The 27,222-nt window shown below is 38.5% G+C and overlaps 3 protein-coding genes across 8 annotated transcripts; 2 read left to right on the top strand and 1 right to left on the bottom strand.

Annotated features, from left to right (window-relative positions):
* The first annotated feature begins 560 nt into the window (after positions 1-560).
* Positions 561-3,609, top strand: LOC113673483 (neuropeptide FF receptor 2-like). 2 transcript variants are annotated; one of them, XM_089198677.1, is made up of 2 exons: positions 561-736; positions 2,538-3,609. In XM_089198677.1, the coding sequence occupies exon 2, from the start codon at positions 2,626-2,628 to the stop codon at positions 3,607-3,609; it is 984 nt and encodes a 327-aa protein (XP_089054803.1). In that variant the 5' UTR covers positions 561-736; positions 2,538-2,625. The 2 variants fall into 2 exon arrangements, with proteins under 2 accessions (XP_089054803.1, XP_027045705.1); XM_027189904.2 differs by lacking the exon at positions 561-736 and adding an exon at positions 2,292-2,424.
* Positions 3,610-3,650: 41 nt separating this feature from the next.
* On the bottom strand, positions 3,651-10,383 carry LOC113673485 (CUE domain-containing protein 2-A). The gene is made up of 9 exons (XM_089198676.1): positions 10,205-10,383; positions 10,002-10,073; positions 9,138-9,269; positions 8,614-8,696; positions 8,041-8,296; positions 7,374-7,563; positions 6,430-6,506; positions 6,001-6,061; positions 3,651-5,065 (listed from the first exon to the last, which is right to left on the bottom strand). The coding sequence occupies exons 2-9, from the start codon at positions 10,067-10,069 to the stop codon at positions 4,919-4,921; spliced, it is 1,014 nt and encodes a 337-aa protein (XP_089054802.1). The 5' UTR covers positions 10,070-10,073; positions 10,205-10,383; the 3' UTR covers positions 3,651-4,918.
* A 2,181-nt stretch (positions 10,384-12,564) lies between these two features.
* LOC113673470 (collagen alpha-1(XII) chain) lies at positions 12,565-26,464 on the top strand. 5 transcript variants are annotated; one of them, XM_089196643.1, is made up of 18 exons: positions 12,870-12,929; positions 13,647-13,742; positions 13,868-13,907; positions 14,451-15,505; positions 16,966-17,642; positions 18,758-18,961; positions 19,179-19,226; positions 19,323-19,413; positions 19,989-20,137; positions 21,319-21,416; positions 21,600-21,684; positions 22,199-22,348; positions 23,116-23,252; positions 23,844-23,937; positions 24,490-24,534; positions 24,916-24,990; positions 25,595-25,642; positions 26,067-26,464. In XM_089196643.1, exons 5-18 carry the CDS (start codon positions 17,198-17,200, stop codon positions 26,192-26,194), a joined length of 1,797 nt encoding a protein of 598 aa, XP_089052769.1. In that variant the 5' UTR covers positions 12,870-12,929; positions 13,647-13,742; positions 13,868-13,907; positions 14,451-15,505; positions 16,966-17,197; the 3' UTR covers positions 26,195-26,464. The 5 variants fall into 5 exon arrangements, with proteins under 5 accessions (XP_027045690.2, XP_089052770.1, XP_089052769.1 ...); XM_027189889.2 differs by lacking the exon at positions 14,451-15,505 and having other exon boundaries at positions 12,565-12,929; XM_027189890.2 differs by lacking the exons at positions 12,870-12,929; positions 13,647-13,742; positions 13,868-13,907; positions 14,451-15,505 and adding an exon at positions 15,831-16,059.
* The last annotated feature ends 758 nt before the right edge of the window (positions 26,465-27,222 follow it).

Below are 27,222 nucleotides of genomic sequence, written 5' to 3'. Positions count from 1 at the left end.
GTGGATTCAGTTTCTTAACTTGCTGCTCTCCTGGGAGCTCACGGTGTTGGTAGAGATGATTTTTGTCGTCGCTTGTTATCAGTTCAGTAGGATAAAGAATGCTATTAATTGTTAGTTGTATTACTGCACGAAACTGAATACAAGAGGATCTGAAATACATCTCAGTTACTTTACCCTACAAAATAACTATGTTTGGAGCGCATGTTTCCTGGTGCCTTCTTGTTAATGAAGCTCTTGTTCTTCTCACCGGTTCTTCATTCTGCCTCAGCACTGTTGTTCATTTTAAGTGGGTGCTTTCACTGGTTTCTCACGACCTCTCGAGACTTTCGTGACTCGGTAATAATTATGAAATTAGGAGAACATCTATTGTCTTCCTGCAACAAACGTTTTTTTCTGTCAAGTCATAAATGCAATAGACCAGCTTTCACGGGTTTTATGTCGTCCTTCACCCACTTGGGGTATTGAAAGAACAATCTCAAATACTTGTAAATCAAGAGTCGTGTGGCGAGTGACCACTTTTTTAAAATATTATTATTTTCTCCAAAATTCCGGGTGAGTTTATGGCGCTCAAAAACTGCAAGATTGTGGTATATTTACCTAGAAAAAGTACTTTATCACCAATAACCAGACTTACTATGGCAGGTGATCACCTGAGTGCGGAACTCCGAGTCAAAACAAACACTCTTGGTGTTCAAGTTGCAATTCATTTTGTGATGAATTACTGAGTCTATAAAAGGTAAAATTTCCTTTTTGGTGATGGTTATTGAAAATTTTTGCCCCTTCCAGAATTAGATTTATTGTGATCCAAAAAATCGCATTTTAATGGAAGAATAATCACATTATGGTTAAATTTAGACTATCCCAACAATATCGTATTCATTTACTCCTCCTGCGTGGCGTCACTTCGCTTGAACAGATGCTGAAAATCTCCTTATTGAGGCTTTTAGCTGTTTGCTTGGCAAATGTTTGAAGTCTAAAACTGTTAGTTTACGACGCTTTCTCAGATAAAAGTGAAGTGAACTCACCGACCATTGGTTGACAGGGATTATAACAAAACACAGCAATCATTGCGATAAAAAAAACTCACAATTTAAATTCTTCTGGAAATGTGTTTGGCTCTCTTCCAGCGGTCTTCTATCTCAGAAATTATGATGAGGATGGGATAAAAATAGAACCAAAATACTTTTCATCAAAATGAAGCCAATGAAAGCTTCATTCGGCTCTTTCTGGCGACCGAAGACGACTCGAGAACCAGAAAGAGGGACATAAAGTCATTTTTCTTTGATAGCACCGACGACTGGTGACAGGGCCCTCAGGAGATTTGGATAAAAAAAGAACAGATTCAGTCAATAAGCCAATTTTGAAGCATTTCTTAAAAATACAGAGTTCTTCAATTAATTTCATTCTACCGTAGACGAACGACCTTGAAATTCCCCTTCTTTCTGAGTTACTTAATTCAATTGACTAACTTCCGACAGAACGTAATCAAAAAAAGAAAGTTATGTTTGCTTGGAGGCAATCCCTTTTGTAATCATTTGGTGCACTTAAAAGACAGTGCCAACACCTTTGAGGCATTGGAACACTATCATGCAGGGATTAGATGAGAGTAGTTTGGGAAGTCAGCACATTTTTAACGAAAACAAGGATTTATGCTTTACCATTCGGTTCCAAGCCACAAACCGCCCTCGTCCACCGGTCTGGAAGACATTGAAATTTATTACATTTCGAAGTGCATGCATTTTATAGCTCACTTAATGGAAGTAATTATGTTATTGCATCAGCAAATCTACGAAACAGGAGAAAATATAACTCTTCATTGTCTTGAACGCGACATAAATACATGGGCGTGAAACCAACCTGACTTGGCTCTTTTATTTTCTCCCGAAAAGGTAAGCTGTTTGCACTAACCAAATGAACAAAAACACAGCTGCAAAATGCTCTGCAATAGTGATTCATATCTCTCGACCGTGTCCTTGACTTTGAGAATTCCTCTTCGAATAAAACGGAAAAAAGTTGTCGAGATTTAAAGGTCCCAAAAACCTCAATGTAGATAACAAGTCCTGTTTTCTTGCCTCAACCAGCTGCAGATAACATTATTCTTAAATCTTTTGAGCAACGCGATTTACATATTCAATTTTTTAAAACAAATTTAGAAATTCCATTTGCTTCTTTGGGACAATCAAAATCTTATATTAGAAAAAAAGAATAAACGAGGCAACTGTTAACTTTCCATCACAGTAAATCCTGCCTAAAGCCCGTGCATATATTTCCAAGAAAAATCGTGTTTCATTGGTTACTGTAAGGCTTACGTGCGCAGCGCGCTAAGAGAAACTTATCCACAATATTGGATAATGCTCTTTCAAAATAACTCCGTTTTTGCCGCTGGTGGTAGGGAAAAGATGAAAACTTAATACAACTCTGCCGGTGAGTCTGGCCGGTGAGCCGGTTGAATACTATTTCCTCGCCTTCCTTGTTCGCGACGGTTTTTTGCTTTCATGTGCGGAGCCCAGCTGATGTAAATTTTATATCCTTTTCAGGTGATAAATCTTTGCATGAAACAAGTTGTTGATTAACGTGTTAGAAGTAATCAAGACTTGAGTTTGAGAAGGTCCTCGTGGGTAGCATATGAAAATGGTCTCTGCAGAGGTAAAGATACCTTTAAGCATTTTGGCAGTCCTTGTTATGTTCACTAATGGCGTAGTTTGCTTTCTGGTGTGTATCAACAAAAATTTAAGGACATACACCAATGGATTTATCGTTTCATTGGCGGTGTCTGATATCTTGGTAGGGGTCACACTATTTCTTCAGTACGCCCTATCAGTAAAAGAAGCAGTAACCCTAAATATCTTGTACACCACAGCTTTGGTTGGAAGTGTGGCAAATTTGAGCGCTGTAACTTTCGACCGATACGTCGCTTGTATGAGGCCCTTCAATTACGCGAACACTATCGTCAAGTCTTTTTTCCCAATCGTGGCATTTTGTTGGATCATGGCTGTAGTCTGCGCAGTTCTTCCACTCTCTTGGACTGACAGCGATGTAGCAGGCTTGGCTCTGAGAATTTATCAGATTTGTATTCTCCTTCTGGGTATTGCGATACCTTATGTCTGCATCTTTATCAGCTACGTGCGAATTTCTCGCCAAGTTCGTAAAATTGTAACGAGAGAGAGGAAACTGGTCAATTCCGTAAAGGCATGTCCCAGAGCAGATTTAAGAGCAAGGAGGGTGTCCTCGGAGGCAAAGGTTACTAAAGTGTTCGTTGTAATAGCCGTAATGTTTGTTTTGAGCTGGTTGCCAATTATATGGACTACTTTGGTCTACGCACTCGGGAAGCCGCAGCTATTGCCCAAGCACGTTGCCCTACTCTCGCCATTCACGCTAGCCTTTGGCTCTATTGTAAATCCTTTACTGTATTCATTCATGAAGCCAGACTTTAAGTCTGTATTTAGGAAACTTTTTCATTTGAACAAAGTGCCGCAGCGGTCGCGGAGGGAACAGCATCTTTCACGGAATAACACGAGTGAATTTCCTGCCCCAAGCGCTGTAACAACTCCTTCCACATTAAACTTGCAGTCAGTGGCGCTAATAAATATTTCACAGATCTCTAGTTAATGCATGGGAAAAGCCTCACAAGATCTCAACAAAATAAAAGATAATGCAAGGGTGTCTCGTTTATTGACCGAATTGTAAAACAAAGAACAGCTGGTAAGGTTAATAGGACGAAGTCTCGAATTTTGAATTAGCACTGAAAAAATGATTTAAAAAAAAAGAAAAAAAGAAAAAAAAAAAGAAATTCAGTTCCTCTTACACTAATATCAAAACGAATAAAGATTAAGTTTTACTTAATAGAATTTACTGACCTTTATCTCAAATATAGAAAGGCAGATGCCTGGTTGATGTATTTAATTATCAGCGAGATATTAAAATACAGCTTAAGTGCGCTTTTAAAGTAAGGTTTTGAAATGTGGTGGGTGTTTTATCAAGGTAGCTGTCTTTCACCATAATGAATGTACACTCAACGAGATCTGCATAAAAACGAGAATGTAATTTTTCGATGAACGGGTCAATACCTGTCTTTCAAACTATCCTTTTCAGTTGCTACTGTATGCACAAGATAGAAAGCTTATCACGTAATTGACCGTATAAACAAGAGGAAATAAAATCTTATATTGTTAAAAATGCGTCAAAATTCGAATCATTGCTTAGAAATGACAAATGCCAACATGACGAAGTAGAATCTGTTTAGAAAGTGCAGCTGTATACATTTGGATTGCACCGAAAAAGCAAACACAACATTGTCAAAAGCTGTCAGGAACTTTACGATCCTGAAATAAAAAAAATCAATTACTTGAATTGAAAAATATGACAATCTTGAAACCTACGCACGGTGGAAAGGACGTTGTGAATTGTGTTACGACACGTTACATGAGGCAAACACGAAAAGTGATAAAGATGTTCAAACAAAACGATTAAAAATAGAAAAATCAATAAAGAGATATTTACATCGATCTACGTCCAAATTTAACATGACTTATGTCGCTTAAGGCGTTTTCTTTAGGTAAACAGAACTAAAATTGTATTTCGTCTTGGCGAGGGAGAAAGCTTTAAATTATAAAGCCTGTAATGGCCTTAAATTCATTAAGTAAGATGATTTATTATCTATGAGTTGCCCTCAAAAGCAATTCCTTCTCATATCTATAACACTTGATAACAAATAAGGCGCGATCGTCTTCCGCTCTGTCCCAGATCGCTTTCAATTTTGTGGCGTTTAAAAACTTGTCGTCAAATCGGTGTAGAAAAAACTGCAATAGAGTTCGTCTTTTCACATCGTACAAGTTTCCTGCCATGGCGTATGTCTTGAAGGCTTGAATATCTTCTGCGCGGGTTCAGTTCATCCACGTTCGGTATAGAATTTGAAACATCAGTGGAATCGATATTTCCGTGCCGGTTTGATGTTCACATATGTCTTCTTCATTTCCTCAGACTCCTCTTGCTTCACCAAAGAAAATCGTTCACCCTTTGTGCTAACGACTTGATTGTCTCGATATCGAACCAGTTTCTTTTCATCCTGTCACAATACCGACAAAAAAAAGGCTGAAAAAGCTATCGATGTGATTCAATGGCCCTTTGTTACTTAGACACGTCAACATCGCTACAAAAAATGAAAGGTTATCCGTTTAATCTTCCCAGAGATATCAGATTTTCTAACTCATTGACGACTAGTCTACACTAATGCCCCCATGTCCTGGCTCGCTAACGAGGTTTCTGTGAATCGTAGATTACTATTTTTATTTGTCTTAACCTCGTGACGGAAGTTTAAACCTTTCTTTAATCGAAAATCGAGGTTTTCATTAACCTAAACGATTTCTTTTGGACAGAAAAAAAACATAATAAGTGTATATTCACTCACTCAAGAGTCCCGTTTTGTTTTCACCCGTCGAAATTCGTTGAATTTAAAAAACAAAAGCGATTGATTAGTTTTGACCTGTAATTAAGACAGACTGAAACTAGAGAGAAAAAAAGGGCACCATTCTTCTCACCCGTTTGCACGAAATATTAATTTTACCCCTAATGACGTGTACATGTCTGTCTTAATTATTATATACATCTGGCTCTGAATCTATTTGAGTACCTTAGATGTGTTTTCATTTCGTGATTGATCTTTTCTCTAGGCACGGTTTTTCTTGGATATTTATAAGACACAAACGAAGCTTAACAGGCTTGGCGATAGGAAAGTCTACTGGGTGAATCTTTCACTCGAAATGTCATTTTTTATTTTCATTTTCATTTCTTCCAAATGCGATTTATGCACAACCATATCAAGGAGAATACTGACGTAAGATTGGATAATTTGGTTTTATCAATTGTAATGATAATGTAAAGCTGGCTTTAGTCATTCGTCATTCGCTCTTAGCACCACAATTTCTCGTGAAACTCAGTGGACTTCAGGCTCCTAATTATTACATCAAATAATGTTGTCTGGGTTTCAGAGTCTTGTTGTACCTGTTTGTGAAGTATCGGTTGATATGTTTTCTCATCTTGGCTAACTTCAACATACCCATATCTGCATAAAAACAAAGAAAAGCTTTAAACTAATTGAAACTAAAAGTTTTAATTACAACAGTAGTGAATAATCCGGATTTTCTAAATTGAATCATTAAAAATAATGCACTTATATGGTGCATCTTGGGGAGGGTTCAATGATCAGAGAATGGTATTAGCCTCATGAAGTTTTAAAACAGCTCTCAATCCTTGTCATCCCCACATGAGCCATGCCTTATCCAAAAAGGAAACATAAATGCAAAAGCAACACTCCATTTACAAGTAAATTCTAACAAGAATTGAACAGAGGGGAGTGGGGGGGGGAGGGGAGTGGGGGGGGGAGGGGAGTGGGGGGGGAGGGGGGAAGCCATCTGAAAAATTTGAACATACTTTGCCATAATTTGTTCCTTAAGACCCTGCTGTTCATCCTGATGTAGTTGTTCCTTCTTTGCAGTTGGAAGATGTGTCTACAAAAGGTAAACTGCATCAAATTTTTCATCTGTTCATGGTATATTCATTTGGTTCTTTTGCGTAAGGAAGACTATGGTTCATCACACCACAAGAGTATGTTGCATGTGAACCTTATTTATAAATGACTGGACACTTTAACAGTTAGTCAAATCCATAGCCACATGAGTTTTACATGTTTATGATATATACTGTATGTGTATGTGGAATGTTTTCAACATTCTTGTATTTGTAAAAGTACAACGCTAGGCAACACAGAGTTTACTAGTTTGGTATTTTAAAAAGTGACATTCACTTTTAATCAAAAGAGTAAGAAGCATTGTGTGACATCCTTGAGCAAAAATAGAAATGTTACTCAGCAGTAATGACAAGCTATCAGGCCGTCCCAGCAAAATGCTGTGAGGAGATCTTGGATGGACTAGCATTTCATAGATGGGGTAGCAGTACCCCTGTTTACTGTGCACCAGCTGGAATGAGGTTTGGCATGTAGGGTTTTCTATCGCACAGAGCTTACATTTACTAGTTACATGTATCTCAGCAAAAAGAAGAGATATTCTTTGCTACTCTAGTAAAACAAAATTGGTTTGTCAGATTTCATCTCAGTACATTTACAAGTATGTTGCACAGTCACCTAACGATGAAATTCTCATAAAGATCAAGATTGAATCTATCTACCTGTAACTGATAAATTTGCTGAACCACTGGAGTAAGAAGTAACAAACTGGAGAGAATCAAAACTATAAACTACTTTCTTTGGGAGCCATTTCCATTGCAATGCATATAAAATATTCATATTCTGTATTGAGTGCTGACTCATTTGTGACCTGGAAAATCAAATTAGAGAAACCGACAAACAAAAAGGTCACCTTTGGAGAAACATGGTCTACAGTTTGATGAACATTCTCCTTCCATTCTTCATCAATGTTTTCTTTCTTTACTAGCATCAGTTGGACAGCAGACTCAACATCACCATTTGCCACCATCAGACAGTTTTGTATTTCTAAAGAGCACGCCTCTGGAAAAACCTCTGTTAGCATCAAAATTTCTTCCCTGAAGCTGTTAATCAGAGTAAGATTTACCTTTGTGATAAAGGCTGATTATATACCCTGAAAGCTTACCCTCATCTAGAACTCAAGTACAGAAATATGAAAATGACTGTTATTTTAAATCCAATTTTGCAACAGTATGAGTCCTGCAAGTCTCTGAGTTCTGAATTTTTTTAGCAACCATTAAGCAACAAAGAATGTAACCAGGACTCCTTTTAAATTTTAATCCAGTTCTGCCTTTTAGCCTGTACAATAACATCTCAGATACATTCCCCTTTGGGTTTTTCAAATAAGATGAAATTAAGTGAGTTACTTGACTGTATCAAGTTATTTTCTACATGAAAACAACTAGAAAGCATTGTATGTAAAATTTCATCAGGAGAATTTAACCTGTGTCATAGTAATTAGGTCACAATACATGTATTTGCTACATGGTGTAAAATTACAGGAATCTAATAAAACAATTTTATCAGAAAATTTTATTTACCTTGCATTGCCTACACTTTCTTTGAGTTTGATATAGTGCTCAGCTTTGGTGTCCTGATTGCAATTACTCTTTGACAAGGGTGAGAGCTTGCCTGTCTCAAGTGCAAAACTGTTCGTACCCTGTTCACAGGAACTAAACTGTCTAAGTGAAGTTATTATTTGATGATCTTTAGCAATATCACCACTTTGAACACTCTTTGGCTCTAAACTGGCCACTGATCTGCTGCATTTGTCTTCTCTCATCACAGTGTAAGCATCTTAAAGAAGGTTGAAAAGAGTTTGTCACACAACAACCAAAGCTGTGCTTAGTTGACCTTCAGGGACTAACCTTTTTTGTATAAATTCACTCTTACCATGTTCAAACATTAGCAAGGCACAGTGTGGGTTTCAACTCAGCCTTTGCAATCACACATAAATATCAACAAAAGCAGTTGCTTTCAGCAAAATCAAACCATGTATTACCCATGCCCTAACCTGTATCACCAAAAGTTGAATGCTAAGGATTTAGTGGTCAGAGGCCTTGACTCAAAACACAGGTACACAGTCAATCAAGTATTAAAAGACCTTGATTTACCTGAGAAACTACATGTATTCCTTGCAGTTCTACTCTTGACTAGCTTGTCTGCTAAGTCAAGCATCCAACTTTGAACAGCATCCCTACATGCATAGGATTAAAAGCTTATCAATAAATCATCTACCAGCATGTTTTCTGTTTTCAATTTGCTGACAACCAACAGAAAGTTAAAGTCCATTGTCTTAGAGAATCCTACACTTAATTTCCTATCAGTTGTCATCCTAATTCTCAATAAAACCTTTTTTAGGTTAAATGGATATATTTGACAAAAGGATGTCTCAAGTCATAATGAAATGAACATGTATCCAGTCACAACCACCATAAAGGTCTGCTGATCCTGTATCTAGCACTGAATTTAATCTGAGAGATAACCGACCTAACAAACTGCTAGATGAGCAAGGTTATTTCATCTGTTACTGAGATTTGTAACTAATTCAAAGAGTAACATTTAAAATTAACCAGAAAAAAATTGGTCAATCAGGTTCTAATTTCAGTACTTGTGAGTCAAGATAACAACTAGGCACCTATTGACTTCATCAAACTCTGGGATATAAGCAGTCATTATTTCAGAGAAGTCATCCACATCAAACTCATCATCTTCACCAAGTTGTTCCAAGACATTAACAATATAACCAAGAACAATGTCATCTACAGAACTAGTAAAAACAAAAAGAAAATTTAGAAAAGACAACAAACGAGAGGCATACTGAGAGAGAGAAAATCACACATGCATACATAAACAAATTCAATTCCCCAAGCATACTTCATATTCCCATTGTGCATTTTGATAACATGTGCATATAAATTTACTGGGCCTGTAGAGCAAATTTTTGGATGGGGAAGGGGAGGGCTGGAGACCAATATCTTAGCTTCAACCAACAAGGGGAGGGGGCATACTTAGCAGAGCAAAACAGTGGGAAGGGAGGATAAAGCCGTCCCCCACCTCTCCCTTTGCATGGTCTCTAGAGGGAATTTTGCTTTGCATGTCATTTAAAATACTGTGATAACAATGTTCTTCAGCAGTTGGTTCATGCATCAGCTCTGCATTGATTAAGATGTGAGGCACTTGGAAAGTTTTTGAAGCACTCATGAAGGTAAAATTATTGCACTTGCTTGAGTCTAAAATTTTCCAGAATGCTTCATATCTTGATCAGCAAAAATAGTTGCACGAACCAATTCATAATATTGACAGAATTCAGAATAAAGTGGCTTCTTAGATAGGCGAGGAAACTGAAACTTTTGAAGCTTATACATATCTGCACCACAACTTCAAGTCTGCCTTAAGATTTGGGATTCAGGTCATGTCAAACAGTGAAGAGTTCATTTACTTAAGACTTATCTGGCATAAATATTAAATCGTATGTATAAGACAACTCACTGTATTATACCTTAAGGTTTCAACTGGCACTTTCTGCTTTAAAAACTGAATCACTTCTTCTCTGATAGTTTCCTCCATGATTCTTTAGATAAAAGTGCGGCGTAATATTGAAGAGAATAAAATTATTATATTCATTAGACTGAAGACAAAAACACAAAAACAACTATCACAAAAGTGCAAATGATCTGCAAAATTTGATAAAAATAAACTTACTGTATGTTGTTTGTTTTTGTTTTCAGTTACACTAATGGGTCACTAGGTGAGAAATGTATCGCACCCAAAATCTGGCAAGAATATTGCTGATTTACAGGGAGATTTCTGTGTCACAGCACCAAGAAACGACGTTGACGGTTCAAAACAACAGATCCCGCCAAGGCAAACTTGTTTGTATTATGTTGTATATGCCACATGTAGTGTCCTATCGTATCACAACAGGTAGTAATGGCACTCGGTCTGTTCTTTAGACAGAAAAAGTATGCATACATGACATATTCTTTGGGAATTGAATCCGCTGACTAGAAAATTCACGCACTATTGTGCACGTAAACCTTCCTCCAAGTCTTTTTGGGAGGCGACGAGCCGAGAAAGGAAAATAGTCCGAAATGTGAGTGATCAGCGGTGAAACAACTATAATGGTTCAAATAAAGATAGATCATTTGTAGTTGCAAATCATTTTGTAACGCCGAAGTGTTGCCAAGTTATACTTCGCTGATTAAAAAGTTAAGACATTTTCCAAAAGTTTTGACTGTAACAATTTTTTTACTGTTATATTAACCAACGGAGGCATCGGGAAAGGCATCGGTGACACCGGGAAAAGCATCAAGAAGAACGTTATTTACGTTTTGTAACTTTTTGTGTGACGGAAATGAAGTACCTTGACTTCCAGTTGTTCAAGGCGTTAATCACAATTGGTTCCCTATTCTCTGGAATTTTGCAATTTCGACAGTTTTTTGCTGGAAAAATGAAAAGCTAAGCAACTCTATCGAACTCTGCAAAAATGCAATTCTCGACACGGTCGGGACATGAACCTTCTGCTTTCGGACTCAAGTGGGACAAGAGGAGTAGGAACGTTGCTAGGTACGCAAGGCGTACAAAGTGAAAGAGTTTTGAGTAAATGTACATTTATGACAATGTAAGCATATATCTATTCTGTTCAATTTCCTGCCCCGTCTCCACCCCGCCAATTGACCATTGTGCAATCTCTGCTCTAACCAAGTCCTCCTTTTGTCACAATTTTGGCATCGAACATCGACAAGAGCTTTTCACTAACCCTCTGCATTTTACACCTTATTGCTTTTCACTGCAATACTCTTTACAACAGTAGGCACATGCAGTCACAAACTGCCTTTTACAGCCACAAAACATCATTCTCCGTCACTAAATCTCATTAACCATGCTGAACTGACACATCTTTAATCGTTACTAGACAACGCTCACTGTCATTGCACATCAGTAAGCGACTTTATACTCCACTCATCGTCGTCTGGAATAAGATTTACATCATTCTCCGTCACGACAGATCATTCATTGCCCTTGGACGTCTTCTCAGTCTTTCACGGTCCTTAACGTGCGGATCACAAACAGCTCCGCACTGCTTATATCTTTTGAATAAAGAATGCCTTTTTGTAGCTCTTAGTTACTTAAACATATTGATAAGAATTTAAGAGGAGATGGATTGTTACTTCCAGAGTAAGCTGCCAGACTTCAAACCAAGATTCCTAAAGACATCTTCCCCACCCAAACTAGGATTGGGCACTCCTTGGAGTCTTCAAATATGGTAATGGCACATAGATTCCTCAATTTTCTAATAGAGAAGAAACAAATCTATCGTTTCTGAAGCGCATTTCTTCATTTGCAGTTCAGAATTGCTGAGGCGTGGACCACTGGTTATGGCGAGTTACTGTCGTCGACGAAAGTTGGGACTTGATACATGATAGTGAGTGATAAATCAGTCTTTGCTTGCTTTGTCAGAATATTCATGTCTTAGTACATATAAGTATGTGGCTCAAACAACTGACGTAACAAGCAGATGTCACTCGGGTTAGATTCTATATAGGATTAACTGAGGAATACAAATATTCTTCATTATGATCCATTATGTCCACTACAATGAATCTTCGTTTCAAATTTAATTCAAGATGAAAGAGGGGTTAGTGGTTGTTACAGAAGAAAGGATTTCTTTTTTCGTTCATTAAGTCGTATCAGGGAACACCCCAAAGAAAACATTCCACGCTGCATACAGTTAGCTATTGGTTAAAAATTTTTCACGCGCATTGCAAAATTTTTGAGATATTTTTTTAAAGTTATGCTTGCAACGTTCATTTTTATTTTGTCCGTGCCCCCAGCCCAGCTTTGGTAACTTATCAATGTCGTCAATGTCAAAGATGTTTCACAGAGCATAAAATCTCTTTATCTCTGACGAAGAGAGAGGCCACCGTATGCTGATCACACTCCCGTTCCTCACAAGTAATATAGAATAAAAAAGGCATTCTGGATGTTCTTTGATAGTGCAAGCTTTGAATCAAAGAATTGATTTTAAATATGATCTGTCCAAATTTCCCAAAGTACATCGCGCCAATATTATGGAGGTGGTGTTTATCCAAGGTCACGCAATATGGCTCATTGCGAATTCAACGTCGTCAAATAAGTAATCGCGGATGAAGCCAACGCCACGTTTTTTTAGGGCAAATAACAATTTCTTTTTTGAGCTACAAAAAAGCATTGGTCGACGAATCACACAACAGAATCTATCAGCCTCAAATCGGAAGTCTACTGCAAAATCTGTCTCGCTTTCAATAGAAGTTTGTTTGTTTATCCAGGCGTTTAGGCGCGGTTGTGAGGGCTATTGAGTAGTTGAGGTCATATTACCACTACTTTCGCTTTCCAAGAACTCAGCGCATCTCGAGGAAGTTTGCGAACAGTGAGACTTCACCGAAAGGTTGGTTTCATGAATTCCCTTTTTTCAATAGGCTCTAATAGGCTAATTTTTCGTCAGTTGTTGCTGTGAGGGGATTTTCATTCCTCATTTAAGTTGAGCATTAGTGTAATTTTAAAATGGCTAGTTAGCCAACTCTTGTGTTCCTTAGAGTTGGAACTTCAATCGGCAATGTTAAGCGGTTACGGTATGTTTACATGTGTGTATAGTCTGAGGCTCTAAATCAGCCACGACACGCCTGTATATGGTAGGAGTCTTTTAAAACTCAGATTATCTTCAGTTTACTATCACGTTTGCTATCACCATCGGCTCTTTCAATTATTCATAACTGTTCTTCTCGAAGCTTTAAAATTCACAGCGCTGAAAATAATTCTGTTTCTCTTAGATAAGGGTGCTGCATCTTTATGTTTATCACAGTGTCGCTACGCGGTTACCGGTAGCAAATTATCACCTTTGGAGGTTTTCATCATAAAAATGCTGAACTTTTTCAGGCCTTACTATCACTACTGCTCAAGTAGTGTTCATTACTGCGAAGATCGTTTTCCTGATTTTCAAATAATAACAGTGTTGCATGAACCGATGAAAGTGGAGTTATTACCTAGGTTTGTTATGCTTTTCATCAACATAGACAGGCACAGTTGTGCCTCGAGATGTAACGTAGCCCTACCCTTTCCCCTGTCACAGCCAGCATGCTCTTAATTTCATTTATTCTCTTCATAGAATTTTCTCCATCAGACCAGGTAGCCATGGCAGACAACACGGTTTCCATGATTGTGCTTGTTTTCGTGGTCAGTTGTTCCGTGTGTTTGCTGAATGGTAAGAACCTTGTATTTATGATCATCTTGTCTTGTAATGACATTCTAGCTGCTGAGCGGGAAATTCCTGATCTGCTTGTATGTAATTCTAAGGGATTTATAGTCATTTACTTCTCACTATTCCAGGAGAAGGAATACGCCACGAGGATGCAGTACCTATCAACAGGTTTGTCGTGTGTATTTTAACATCTTAAAAATGCTTGCGGTGTACGTTGTGCGTTTTAGAATGCTAAGATGTTTTACACACAACTGTATGCGATCACAGTGATCACTAAGGGTCCTGTGACTTTCGGTCATGCTAAATTGCAGGCTGCAGAGCGTGCAGACCGCGCTTTGTTCGCTGGAGAATTTGGACTGCTACAGCTCGCGAGACACTGACAAACTGATTTCGATAGGTATCCAATTTCACTAGTATTATGCGATTTTTTTCAGCCTGAGAAAAAAAAATTATGTTTTCTCGCTTATAAAATTTTCAGTTTTACACCTAGGCAGACGTTAAATGAAAGTTAAAAAAGTTTTCTGGGAACTGGTTTTTAACCGAATGATAATTGGTAATACACAATAAACGAGCGCCATTTGGAATGCCGCTTGCGTGCCTTGCCGGTTTCATGCGTTTCTTCTGACCTTTAATTCAACTAGTAAAGCTCAAGTCTGGGCCAGATTAAAGCACTTCTACTGTGTAAAACAAACCTAAACGCTTCCATTGCAGCTCGAAAGAGAAGAAAAAACCTTCGATCACTTTCTGGAGAAACATTCTGCAAGTGTGGGAGAGCCACTGATGTGTGTCAAATGCAAACTTCAAATACTGCAGACAACTTCAATCTGAGAAAGGCGTTTTGCTTTGTTTCTTGATTAAATAATACACTTACGAACTAAAGAAAAGCTAAAGAGGAGTGAAATTAGAATTTGTTGTTTATTTTCCATCTGATGGGAACTTATCGCAGCCGACGTCGACCTTTCAATCGTACCAAATTACTCCGTCTGACTCCAAGCTCTAAACAGCGATAAATGCAAACCAACAGTGACACATTTCGTTCTATGTTTTCGATTTTTGGTAAAATGAAAAACATACCGATGAAACCCCAGTGCCGTCTGCCGGGTACCTGTTTATCACAAGTTATTAGTAGGGCAGTGTGCAAGTGAGGCCAAATCCAGGTTTCGATTTTCTATCTATGTTTATAACGTCACTGTCGAAAGTATAAGCCTGCGTTGCATGGCCCTCTGCGGTATTTCTCTACAAACATGAAAGCGAGGCAACCTAGAAAACAAATCGACTAATTGGTTAGCTCTTCGTAGTTCTCTGTTTTCTACTTCTCGTGGTGCAAAGTTCCTTCTGGAACGCTCGAAGTACTTACGAACACACACGCTATTCGTGGTAGGCCCACACTAAAAGATGTCGAGCGTTAGTTTCCAAACAGGTCGTTCTGCGAACCAAAAAAATGCCATAACACTGCCAAAATTACTTTAAACAATGCTAAACAAACCTAAAACAATGCCAAAGACAATGTCAAAAACAACGCCAAAGATACTCAAATGAACTCAAAACTACTCGAGCACGCTCGAACAAAGGAACAAATACCGACTGTTTAATGAGAAGGGACTTCACTGAGGATTACTCTGAGGAGACAGTCAGACAAAGGTCTTTGTTTTCGTAACAAAAATATTTCCAAAATATTCCGGGCAACATGGACGCCATTGGAATCTTTCAAGGTGACATTGAATGCGTTAGCAGAATTAAGATGCCTTGGACTTATATCAGTGACAGTAAGGATTAGTTTCTTACTTATTGTATGGTTATTTGCCAATTTTTGTATATATCGTAAAGACCTGTGTATAAACACCACCTTTTAGTTTAAGTTTTGGGCCTAAAATTGTGGGTGCAGCTTGTACATGAGACCTTTGCTTTCACAGGGAGTAAACTGGCTTGTCTAGACTTCTCTTGTTAACCCTTTAACTCCCATGTGTGACCAAGACAGAATTTCTCCTAACAATATCAATTACAATATCAACCAGATAAGTGATGAGAAATTATAAAGAAAAATATCAATTTGGGGATAATTAGTTGATCCAATACTAAATTCTCTGAATTAACATTATACAAATTGTATGATTGATAGTAAGGAGGATTACAAATTTGATCTGGGAGTCAAAGGGTTAAATGACTGCATGGTTACCATGCAAATGTTTTTCATTGTTCTCCTGCACTTTATTTTTGTTCAAATTCCATCGTTTTCATTTGAGCTGTGGGCTTTAACAATGAAGACAACTGTTGTCAGTCAAAGGGAATGGGGAAATCAATTAAAGGAAGCTTTTAAAAGGTATTTCCAGAGTTGATTAACTTCTTAATGTCTCTTCAAATACAAAACATTAGATTTCGTCAAGTTTATTGTGAATGTCTGCGAACAAACAAACCAACTTTTTTTACGAGAGTGCCTTTTTGGTGTCTTCTATTTTTTTTCCAAAATCATGCTTGAAAGTTGGAGGGGTAGCTTATACACAAGTTTTTACAGCAGTTTTGCAGATAGATAATATGTTTCAAACTTTCAATTTCTAGCTGATAACAAAGGCCACATTTGCATCCTGCAAGCTTGAATTCTGGGAAATATGCTAGTGCACACTGCTCAAAGCTCTTGCCAAATGGAGTCTCTTGGACTTCTTTATTGTTGTTTAAGTAATTGTTTGCATTTCAAAGGTCCTTATGCAAAGTTACTCTTTCTGTGTCACACATAAGTATCCTGAGTAAATGCTTGTAGGCATCTAGTTTTCATTTCACACACACTGTGCATGCATTGAGATTAGGTTACTCAAAATAACAATAAAAAATTTTGTACTGTGTTGTCCAAAAATTGGAAACAGCTCTAATATTATCTAAAGAGTAATCATGTAAAATCACAGTTTTAAAAAAGAAAAAAAAAAACTGCACAGTCTGCATCATCTGCAGTGTACGTTTTATCATGACTGTGTAACTTTCACCTTCTCCTCAAACTGTCACCCTGATGCAAAATTGAGTTAATGCTACTGTGTCCAGCTTTGTGATTTTGGAGTGGGAAACTTCAGAGAAACAAAGACATACTTTTCTTATTTGAATTGGATATTTGTGTGTTGTGTGTGTTTGACCATTAACTGAAGCATACTGCCGAGCCAGCTTGTACTTGCTTTTTCATCCTATTAGTCGTGTTACTATCTAAACTGAATTCACTTTGTTATGGTCATATTTGCTTCAGGGCTAGGCGTTCTGTTCCAATCAAGTATGACATCTACACTCTGGACTACTTTATTGAGCTTGTGGAGAAGATTGAAAGAAACACCATTACAAGTGGAGATTCTATAAACAAGGTTGTTAACTATGTTCGTCTCCTTGGTTACAACACTGATCTGTGGAACATAGTGTGTGGCAAAGCAGATCCACTACCAGACCCTATTTTGAACTCAGAAGAGAGACGTGTCCTGAAGAACATGGTTGTAAACAGTTACAGCGATCAATCCAGCAGGCGAGAGGGTGTGGTGTTAACATCAGACCGGGAAACCATTTCCATGGGTCGAGTCTTACTAGGCATTTGTGCAGGGCTGAATCGCGATAAAAGCCTCTCACTCAGAGCATGGACCTCAGGAGCTCCACTGCGTGTTGATAATTTGTTTACAGCAACAATTGCATACAGCCTTGGACGAAGTGCACTGTATAAAGCAAATGGTGACACTTCAGATTTGTTTGGTCCATCTGGATCATGGAGCCCAAAAACTGAATGCCCTGCTTCATACTCCTTAACTAACACAGCTTCTAAGGCTACTGATGCTGAATTACTGGGAGATGTTGATGGGTTCCTCCTAGGGCATGGAATCCCCCAATGGAAGAAGAAAGGTGTTAGGCTTGGTCAGTTGCTGAGAATGTACTACGGATCAGGTATCTGGAAATTAGAGTTAACAGTGCTTAGAGCAGAATGGGTATACATGCAAAATCTGCTTGCTGTTACTAGTTATTTGCTGCTGGCTGCAAAGAGAAATCATTTGAGAGAACTTATTTGATAGCTGAGTCCACTGATCCATATTCTGGTTCTTGTAAGTTTATAGATGGTATTGCTTCTGAATGGCAGAAGACTAGACTTAGTTCTCGACTGATGTTGAGTGTCCAGTTTTTTCCACTCCAGGATACCCTCTGTTCTTATTATCGTGAAGTTTTTATATGAAAATAATTCATATTTGTACTGCGGTTGTAGATGAAAGTGAAATGTGATCATCGCAGTAAATTTTCTTTTTTTTTTTTTTTTCAGGCTTCTTCTTTCCAATTGCTTAAATTGGAAAATTTACTGCGATGATCACATTTCACTTTCATCTACAACCGCAGTACAAATATGAATTATTTTCATATAAAAACTTCGCGTCAATTCACTGCACGGGAAGATATGAACTCAATAAATTGACCTCGCTCCCAATGTGTGGCTTCATAGCTCAGTTGGTAGAGCATCGCACCGGTATCGCGGAGGTCACGGGTTCGAATCCCGTTGAAGCCCTGATTTTTTTCAGGCTTCTTCTTTCCAAAATTTACTGCGATGATCACATTTCACTTTGTTCTTATTATGTTTGTTTGATGACATATCTCCAGTTCCTTAGTGCTATAAAGCTTAGACAGAAAGATTCTTGTAGAGGAATGATGATTAAAAATTGGACAGGCAGACACATACAAATAATAGATAGCCAGACAAATTCACACTAGTAGTCTGAGGAAATCACACAGACTCAAAAATGTTTTGCAGAACTTATCTTCACACGATACAATTTTTATTGCATTATTTCTGTAGCAGCAAATTTGAGTTGCCAAGGCAAGAATGGGGACAGGAGTCTACAGACCTTACCCTTAATTATGTCCAGGAGTTAAACAATGAATCTGCCAGACTTGTGGCTTTGAACAGGAGTCACCATATGCTAATCTTACAGTCTTGTTAACTTGATACATTCTCTGCACATGGTGTACCAATTTGCAGTTATTGAATTCTTCCAATTAATTTCTTCTGAAAACAGGCATCCTTTATGATACTTCGTATGCAAGGTGCCGGAGAAACTCTAAATTTTCAAGTATTGTCAATAAAGATAATCTTCTGAGTGAGATAAACGGATTTGCCTCCGCCTACTATGACAGAAACTCAGCTCAGCTTACAAGGGTAAATCAAGGCAGAATCCTCTCTCTGTCCAAGGACATAAATGAAAAATTCTTCCCCCACCTGGGTGAGTATCTGTCTTTGTATTTGTTACCAGCTTTATTGGAAACGTCATTGAAAAGACTACTTTTGTGTGTTTTTTTTTCCAATTCTTTATTTCTGATTGCTTTGGTAATTCTGCTCCCTAAAGAGTAACTACGTGTTTTTAGCTGTATTATAGGCCATACGGTGCTGAAAGTCAAAAAACAAAGAGGTTGCTAATAATGAATCTGTCTGCTCTGCAGGTAATATTGCAGGAAATTCCAAGTGCAGTATTGACAAAGACAGTGAAGGTCAGAACTTACAAGTTTGTTTATGAGTGTATTCTCATTGCTTTCGCATAAACTCGTATCACATGCGTCAACTCTTCTGTATTTTTTTACTTCCAGATTGTGAAATTCCAGCTAATGTTGTATTTGTCATGGACGAGTCAGGAAGTGTTGGTTTTAACAACCATTTGAAGGAGAAGGAATTCATCGGGTTAGTGGTAATAATAACACCGCTTATGTAATGCTGCTTTACAGCGCTACTGCGGTATAACAACAAAGCGAAAGGAAACCTCCAAACTTTGTGCACGTGGATGGGTATATTATCATGAATCTTCTTTCTTGCTTGCTAAATGAAATGTATTCATGAATTTGGTAGATATATTGAGGCAAATTTGTTTGAGCATTCAATTATTTTTTTATGCCTTGTTCGTCGTTTTCTCAGAGTAATACTCCAAGACCACTCCCACATGGTGTCACGAGTTGAATGCATATTGTCAGTAAAAGCAAAACAAGCAAATCGTTTCGTTTGTATTACCATTATTTAGTCGTCTAAGTGCTATCATTAGAATCATTATTATCATCACCAACCTAACTACAATCACTGTTAGTCATTTTCAGTTCACAATGATGATATTTTGAAATCTTTTTAAGTACCTACTCTGCTAAAATCTAAGACTGTTCGTCGGTATTAGGTAGATTTTAGCAATGGAAAGGAATTGAAAAGCGTGACTGGTATCATGATTTTTGTGGAAAACTTTCGACTGTAGAAAGCTTATTGTTTTTCAGAGAGATCATTAAAACATTTGACATTTCTCCACTTCAAACTCGCGTGGCTATTGTTGAGTATTCCAGTAGAGCCAGTGTGGCAGTAGCTTTAGACAACTATGGCTCCAAAACGCGACTGATGTGCGCAGTAGATGACATCTCGTATTCTGGTATGTTTTTCTTTGATTTTAAATCTAACTTCATTTGCATCAACATATATCACTTAAAATTCTCTTATGATACTTAACTTACAAAATATTATTTACCAAAAATTAATAAAACATGATGTGAAGTGAATTCTTGTAATTTCGTGGAAAAGGTTGTGGTTATTCATCGTGGTGAATAACAATAAAAAGCTAAGTTTTTCGTTTGTCTCACAATGTAGTCACGTGTGATCTACATCACACGTGACTACATCGCGAGACAAACGAAAAACTTGGCTTTTTATTGAATTCTTGTAATTTTGTTGATACATACAGTTTCACAAGGTCTTAGAGTTCCAAAAGGCTCGAGTTCTTGAAAACAGCTTCTTCACGGTTTAAATATTGTAGAGTGTCATAAAAAAAGTGTCATTTTGAATGAGTGTCAGTTGTGTCCCATCCTCCTAAGCCATTATAAATCTTAATTTGGGTTTATCAACTGATATGATCAGGTAAATCAGCCTTCGTAAAGAGTTTCTTAAGCTGACGTTTCGAACGTCAGCACTTCGTTATTTGCTGTGATTAAGGGCTAACGCTCGAAAAGTCAGCTTTAGAAACTTTTTACGGTGGCTGATTCACTTTATCAACTCAGTTTGTTGAACCAAATTATATTGTAATACCCCATACAGACGCAGCACCATAGAAAGAGGTTACCCAGCAACGCTACGTCTTCTTGACCCTTACTTTCGCTATATCTTTGTGCCTGTAACTTACCAAAGAGTTGAGTAATCCCCAATAGCGAATTGTTCGATTGCAATTAGCATATCAAGATTGTTCTTCACCTTTGAACATTTTTGTTTCCAACCAGACGAATTTTGATTTACACAAGTATAACGTTGTAGATTTTTCGGTCTGAATGGCTGCGAGCTTTAGGTAAATCAACTCCGTAGAATTTGAACTATGTTTCGGAGATCATGCACAAAGCATCTCGAAACTCCAATGAATCTATTACATAATGTGCTGACCATCTAAAGGGATTTTAAATGGCAAAAATAAAATTTCCTTGTTTTCAAAGCAATAGCTTATCACATCATTAAACCTGTTGATGGCATTATATTCTCTTGTCCATTCCACAGATTAAGTTTAAAACAAGCTAAATTTTACGAAGATCTAAGAGGGCTCTCAAATCAAAAACAAATTTTCTTCCGTAGGCGGCTCCACGCGGACTGCAATGGCTCTAGAGACTGTTCACTACAATGTGTTACGACCCGCTTTGGACAATCCAGTGAGCGACACAGAAACAGTACAGGTACGACCTCAGTACCTATCACGAATGGATTATTCAACATACAACTTTGCAGAGATCAAATAATCTATGAATGGTGGTGAAGGTGGGTGGGGGGGGGGAGGAGGCATAGATAGGATTGAGGGGCCTATCATTAGTCATCATATATCAATCTATAAGCTAAGCCAACTTTTCTGTGTGACGTAGATCGTCATTGTACTCACAGACGGCAGATCTGGCAATCGTTACGCCTTGGAGAACGCGGCGAAGGATTTGAAGAAAGACATAAAGGGTAATGTTCACTTATATTTAGCAAACAGATAAAACATTTTTGGCGCCCTTGAGAACCGAACGAAGTTTACTTATCATTTGATTTTATCAGTAATCTATGAGCAGAAGGACTTGTGCTGCTTAATAGGCAGACAGTTATGTTGAGGCCTAGGGCTTTGTTCAAGAATGCCAAGTGTTGCAACGAAAACGAGTAAAGATGCGCAAGAACAAAGTTTCTTCACTCCCAGGGACTGAAAATGGTCGCTGGCTGACTCTCTTATCGGCCAACAGAATTAACAACTCGCACTTCTAAAGCTAAGTTTGTATTGTAACATTGGGAAAAGGTTGATCATTGACTAAGATTAAACAACTTCCTTCCGCCCAATTAAATGGCATAGTTTTGTACACAAATTTTCTTGCATGGCTGTATGTAGAAATAAAGTTATACAAACTTCTTTGGTAAATCATAGGCTTCAGAAGTAGCCCATGCCTTGTCTGTGTATAGTAAATTTCGCTCTGAAACTTAAACATTTCAGACCTAACAATGATTTCTGTTGGGGTCGCAAGTTACGATCTTTCCGAGCTGCGTTTGATTGCCACTGACGAGAAGCACCATGTTTTCACTGCTGAAAACTTCGACAAACTTCCTGAGTTGGTCACGTCGCTGAGAACAAGGGCTTGTAATGGTGAGTTTCGAATTCTGTGATTGACATGTAACTTTACCCTATAATACCCATACATTATCCACCTAACCGGTAACGAGAATTCTCAAACCTATTAGGTAGAGGTTGTTATCTTGTTCCAACACTAAATTCTCGTTACAGGGAAATGTGTAGCAGATAGAAGGGAGAATTAACAATCAGTTCATTGATGTTAAAGGGTTAACTTAACCCGTTGCCAGCTTCCTGATAATTTAATTTCGTAGAGTATGTAGCCTTAGAATTATGGATTTAACATGACATTTAATTAAAAAATAGTTTAGGCTTTTCCTTCTCGCGAGCAGGGAGTTTCTAATTTGACCTTTGTAAAGATATGCTGCCGAATCATCAGGCCTCAAATATATCTTTGACCCAAGCATGAAGAAGAGTCCTTGATAGTGCAATTGAAAATGTCCTTATATCATCCGCTATAGACTCCTCACAAAGTTGAAATTTGCTCTTTAAGCGTGAAGATCATATTCGGTAATTAATATTGACATGGTAATTCCTGAACGAGCGAAAGGAGCTTTTTCACGTTTACAAATCTTAAACATTTACTAAAGTAATTAAAAGGCTGATCATTTCCACTCCGAGTTGATTTTCTCCAACCCAACTAATCCTCCTTCATTTCTCCATTTTGGGATTTATGTCACATTTCTGTATCACTTAACCAATGTTCTGTGGTTTTCCGTCACAGTGAGAAACTATCCTGTCCTGAATTGCTTTGTGGACATATCAATATCTTCTCTTTGCAGCACCTATTAACATGGGCTTGAACTTCACTGAGTCAAAAGACTCCACAGAAGTCGTGGCGTTCGTTTCTCCAAATAAGGCACGATTCTTTACTTTGCCGGCGGAGCTTTTTTTCGGGGTCGAAGAAATTTATATTGACGTAAGTATGTTTCTAGTTTTTTCGTTTTCTGACAATACGTCGCTGAGTCATAATAATCCATTTTTTTAAACCTGAGTTCTTACTACTAGAGGAGATGTCGAGCGTATGCGTCGATCATTTCGAAGCATCAACTTCCCCCCTTCCCCTCTTCCCCGGGCAACTCTCCATGGATGTAAACTTTTGAAGATTAGTTCGTTCAATCCCACACCCCCTCCCCTGGGGCTAAACCTGTGTTCCAGTGCTCCACCTAAGTTATGGACTTGATCGTCAATTTTTTCGGAAAAGGCAAACTTAGTGACCGTGACATTATTTTAGAACTTTTGTTGTGAGCCATCTGCTCGCGAAAGTAAACTGTTTTCCTGTAAACACCTCCATATTAAAAAATAAACCACTTGTATTCCGCTCGAAAGACTTGCAAGTTCCAATTCAAATCCCCCACCCTATCCCACCCCACCCCACCCCACCCAGGCAAGGTTCCGTACCGACACCAGGGCTCAGACGACAAAATCAAATGCCCGTGGGTTGCCCAGTGGGGAAATGTGGGACCTTCAAATTGATCGACACGTTACAAGACTTTGGTATTTGCTGCAGGTTGTACCACAGTATGGCACTGTGACTGTGTATGCATCAAGGATAACAGATACTCCGGGTCCAGACAATTACACTCTCAAAATTGGACCGGCAGGTAACCTTTTTAATCTCACATTACAGGGTGTGAAAGACGCCAATGCGACTAAATTTTTCACTTTGGCACACCAAATCCTGAAAATTAGTTGCCAAATTGGCTACTAGAATGTTTCATCATAACCTTACCTAGAGATAAAGTGAATTTAAAAGATTTGCAAAGATAAATCCGCGGCAAACTTCCTCGTTCAGTTTGTTTCCAAAACGAAGCATGTGCATCTCGATCGATAACTAGACGCCATCATGGATTTAGGTGAGCTTGAACGTTGTATATCATCCATCCTAGTATCCACTTTGTAGCACATTAAAGATCTTTACCCTAACTTAATTTTGGAGAGTCTATTTAGAACGCTGAGTACCGCTTTCATACATTTTTATCTTTGATTCTGAGTGCCTTTTCCAAAGAAATATCATTTTGGATCAATAATGAGCAAGCATGGTGACTTGAGTTGAATCTGATCTTCATGTTGATGACGCTCACTTCAAAAGCTTTTCGCCACGAAACGCCTATCTAGAAATAGTTTTGCATTTAGCTATGTTTTGCTTTTTTAAGGAGAAGGAGAAGAGATGCAGCTGCAGTTTACAAACCTTTGTGCCGGTAGGAACATTCACCGATCGGTTACTTGTAACTGTTGATGACGATCAAATTCATGATCTTTAACTTGGCCAGGAACCCTTTCAAATACAAAAATGTTTCTTTAAGAAGCCAATTTACGTAGAGTACCGTTTATTATTCTAGAAACATGTCTGTCCCGATGACTTTGTCGAAACAAAACCTCCTGTTTTGCAGAGTGATAAACTAAGAAAATCTAATCAGCAAAACAACGGCCACTGCTCTCCAACCTTATACTTTTCTGAGCAAGCCACGGGCTTATGTGCTGAATTTCCGATGTGTTGGGGGAAACCAACACCTCCACTAATATGATCATTAACCGTGTACATGAACTTAAAGTTCATTTGCGTTTACCTCGAATTTCAGGTTACAATTCCTCTGAAACTTGTCCTCCAATCAACCTCGGAATATACGGAGAATCGTCTTCACTTTCCTGCTCAGGTTTTCAAAATTTTCAAATGAGTTTTGCATTTGCTTAATCCGCAAGTTACAGCAAGGGCGTAACTAGGGAAGGAGGGTCTAGGGTTGCTCGTGACCCCACTTTGTAAACCTTTTTCGTCACATTGAGAAAAACTCAGCGTGGAGGTCGACAAGACAGCCTGTTGAGTACCCTCTGTTTGACATAGTGTAAGACCCCTCCCCAACCCTAACCCTTACACTCCCTTGAAAGATCCTGGCTACGCCCCTGTACAGTGGCATTCGTCGAGTAGTTAGCGCTCTAAACGGAGGCAAGTGAGAAAAAATACAGTGAGTAACAGGGTGGAGCGCTTGAACCGGAGGGGTGGGGGGGGGGGACGACCGGAGATGCCCCAGCCGCTGGGCTACATTTTCTCCATACCAGAGACCAGGCTAGGTCGTTGGTCAAGACTTATTTGAATGGTTTCGCCCGGGAGAAATTGCAATTCCGCTAGTAGTTTTTGTTCCAGATGCTAGAATAAGCCTCAACATCAATGGCACATTATTTTGACCGCCTAAACCTTTGAGTAGGACCTGTGTTGTTGCCTTTTTTGCGAGATCAATCGTCTCCTTTACATTTTTTACCTAGAGCGAGACTGCAATCTCCCAAATCAAATCAAATTCAAGATAAGAAGAGGTAAGTTCTTGTGTTTTTTTGGGGGGGGAGGGGGGAGGTACTGTTTTAGCCACCCAAGATTGTAAAATTCTGGGGAAATGTTGCAGCTCAAGTTGGTTCTCTAAATATCGTGAAACATGCCAACAAACATGCTTGAATAGGGCACAGAAATACCAGGGGGTCATAGCTACCCCTAATCCCTCAGCCCCCAATGTTGGAGTGTTCTATCCAGTAAATTCGGTGTGCATACAAGTCGACGGTTTTTTTTTTCTATTGAAAACTATCAAAGAAGTATGAAATACCCACAATTGTCCCTCTTGCAGTTATAAGAGCAAACTTTACCATTGCCATAAACTGTAATCTTAGGTCAGACAATGAATAATGAGTTTGCCATTTTCGTTTTTTTTTTTTTTTGACAAGTAACAGAATTTTTTCTTTGCAACAGGAACACCTAAAAAAAAACAGAGGAGGCATCACGACTACAGACCTGTTTTTCCGTCATTTTCTTCTCACAGCTTCGATCTTTGTGTTGAATCTTTTGTAACTGATCGTTCGATCACGATTGCTGGCTAAAAAATCCTTCTCTCACAAGTGATATGATAAATCAATAGTTAGTAGGCTGGATAGTCTGAAAAAGCTTCAGGTCATCTTGGCTGGAGAGTAGGTAGAATGGTGCTAAGATCTGCTATTCCTTGTCGAATGAAACACGTAGTTGTGAAACTTAGGCTACGTTTGACGAGCTTATTTCAACCCAATAGTTTAAGTAGTTTTTAACTTTTACACTTAGTTCACGCCCCTACTGGAAACCAGCATGTTTAAATAAAGTTGATCTTGATCACTTGATCCAATGTTTTTGTGTCTATTTTAGCATAGGTGTATGAACAGGGGGGGGGGGCTGGGGGGCTGCAGCCTCCCAAATTTTGGGCAGGGGGAGAAATTTGGGCTAAGTCAGTTTTTACGAAAGTTTTCATTTTTATTCTATTTTCTAATAAGCATTCATTGATTTCTACTCCATGGAATCAAACGAAGGAAAGGCACTGTATACACTGGTGAAGTCTGCTACCACTGAAATCACTTTTGACCACAAGAACAGGGTTGTTAAAGCATTCGATGGGGCAGCTGATTGAAACGTTGTACATAAGGACTCTCTTCAAGAGTGGAAGGGTGCTTTCCGCTCGGTATCTACGTCCACTGTCACGGACATGTGCTCAACTTTGCCCTATAGGATACTATAACACAGAATGAACCATGGAGTTTATCTTTGTACTGTGTGTGTAGAAAGTAATCCTGAGCAGCACTGAGGACCGATTATTTACAGAAGATCTAACCCAAACCGCGGTTTATCGCAAGCAGTGGGCCTTAAGTATTCTATATAAGAGGCCGGTTGCTTCAAATAATGTTCTTCCACTGCCATCTGATGGTCTTCTTAGGGCTACTTTTCTAAAAGCAACTTTTGCAAAAACTTACTTTTCCCAAACTGATTTCTCTTGCTACCCAAAAAATTTGAGATGCCTAAAAATTGGAAACGGCCGGAGGGCTCCCCCCCGTCCAACTCATTGCCTATCCGAATGGGACCTCCAACATCAAGAAAAGCCTTTCAG

Source organism: Pocillopora damicornis, chromosome 2 (genome assembly GCF_964200805.1).
Source record: "Pocillopora damicornis chromosome 2, jaPocDami1.2, whole genome shotgun sequence".
Lineage (NCBI taxonomy): Eukaryota > Metazoa > Cnidaria > Anthozoa > Scleractinia > Pocilloporidae > Pocillopora > Pocillopora damicornis.
The sequence above is the reverse complement of the archived record's forward strand: the minus strand, read 5'-3'. Positions and strand labels throughout refer to the sequence as shown.

Coding starts and splice junctions, on each gene's coding strand:
- LOC113673483 (XM_089198677.1), top strand. CDS start 2,626: ATGAAAATGGTCTCTGCAGAGGTAAAGATACCTTTAAGCATTTTGGCA.
- LOC113673470 (XM_027189890.2), top strand. CDS start 15,848: ATGATTGATAGTAAGGAGGATTACAAATTTGATCTGGGAGTCAAAGGG. Junction 16,060..16,965: donor TTAAAGGAAGCTTTTAAAAG/GTATTTCCAGAG, acceptor TATTTGCTTCAG/GGCTAGGCGTTCTGTTCCAA. Junction 21,685..22,198: donor TTTGAAGAAAGACATAAAGG/GTAATGTTCACT, acceptor TAAACATTTCAG/ACCTAACAATGATTTCTGTT.
- LOC113673485 (XM_089198676.1), bottom strand. CDS start 10,069: ATGGAGGAAACTATCAGAGAAGAAGTGATTCAGTTTTTAAAGCAGAAA. Junction 6,062..6,429: donor AAGGAACAAATTATGGCAAA/GTATGTTCAAAT, acceptor GTTTTTATGCAG/ATATGGGTATGTTGAAGTTA. Junction 5,066..6,000: donor AACCGATACTTCACAAACAG/GTACAACAAGAC, acceptor GTATTGTGACAG/GATGAAAAGAAACTGGTTCG.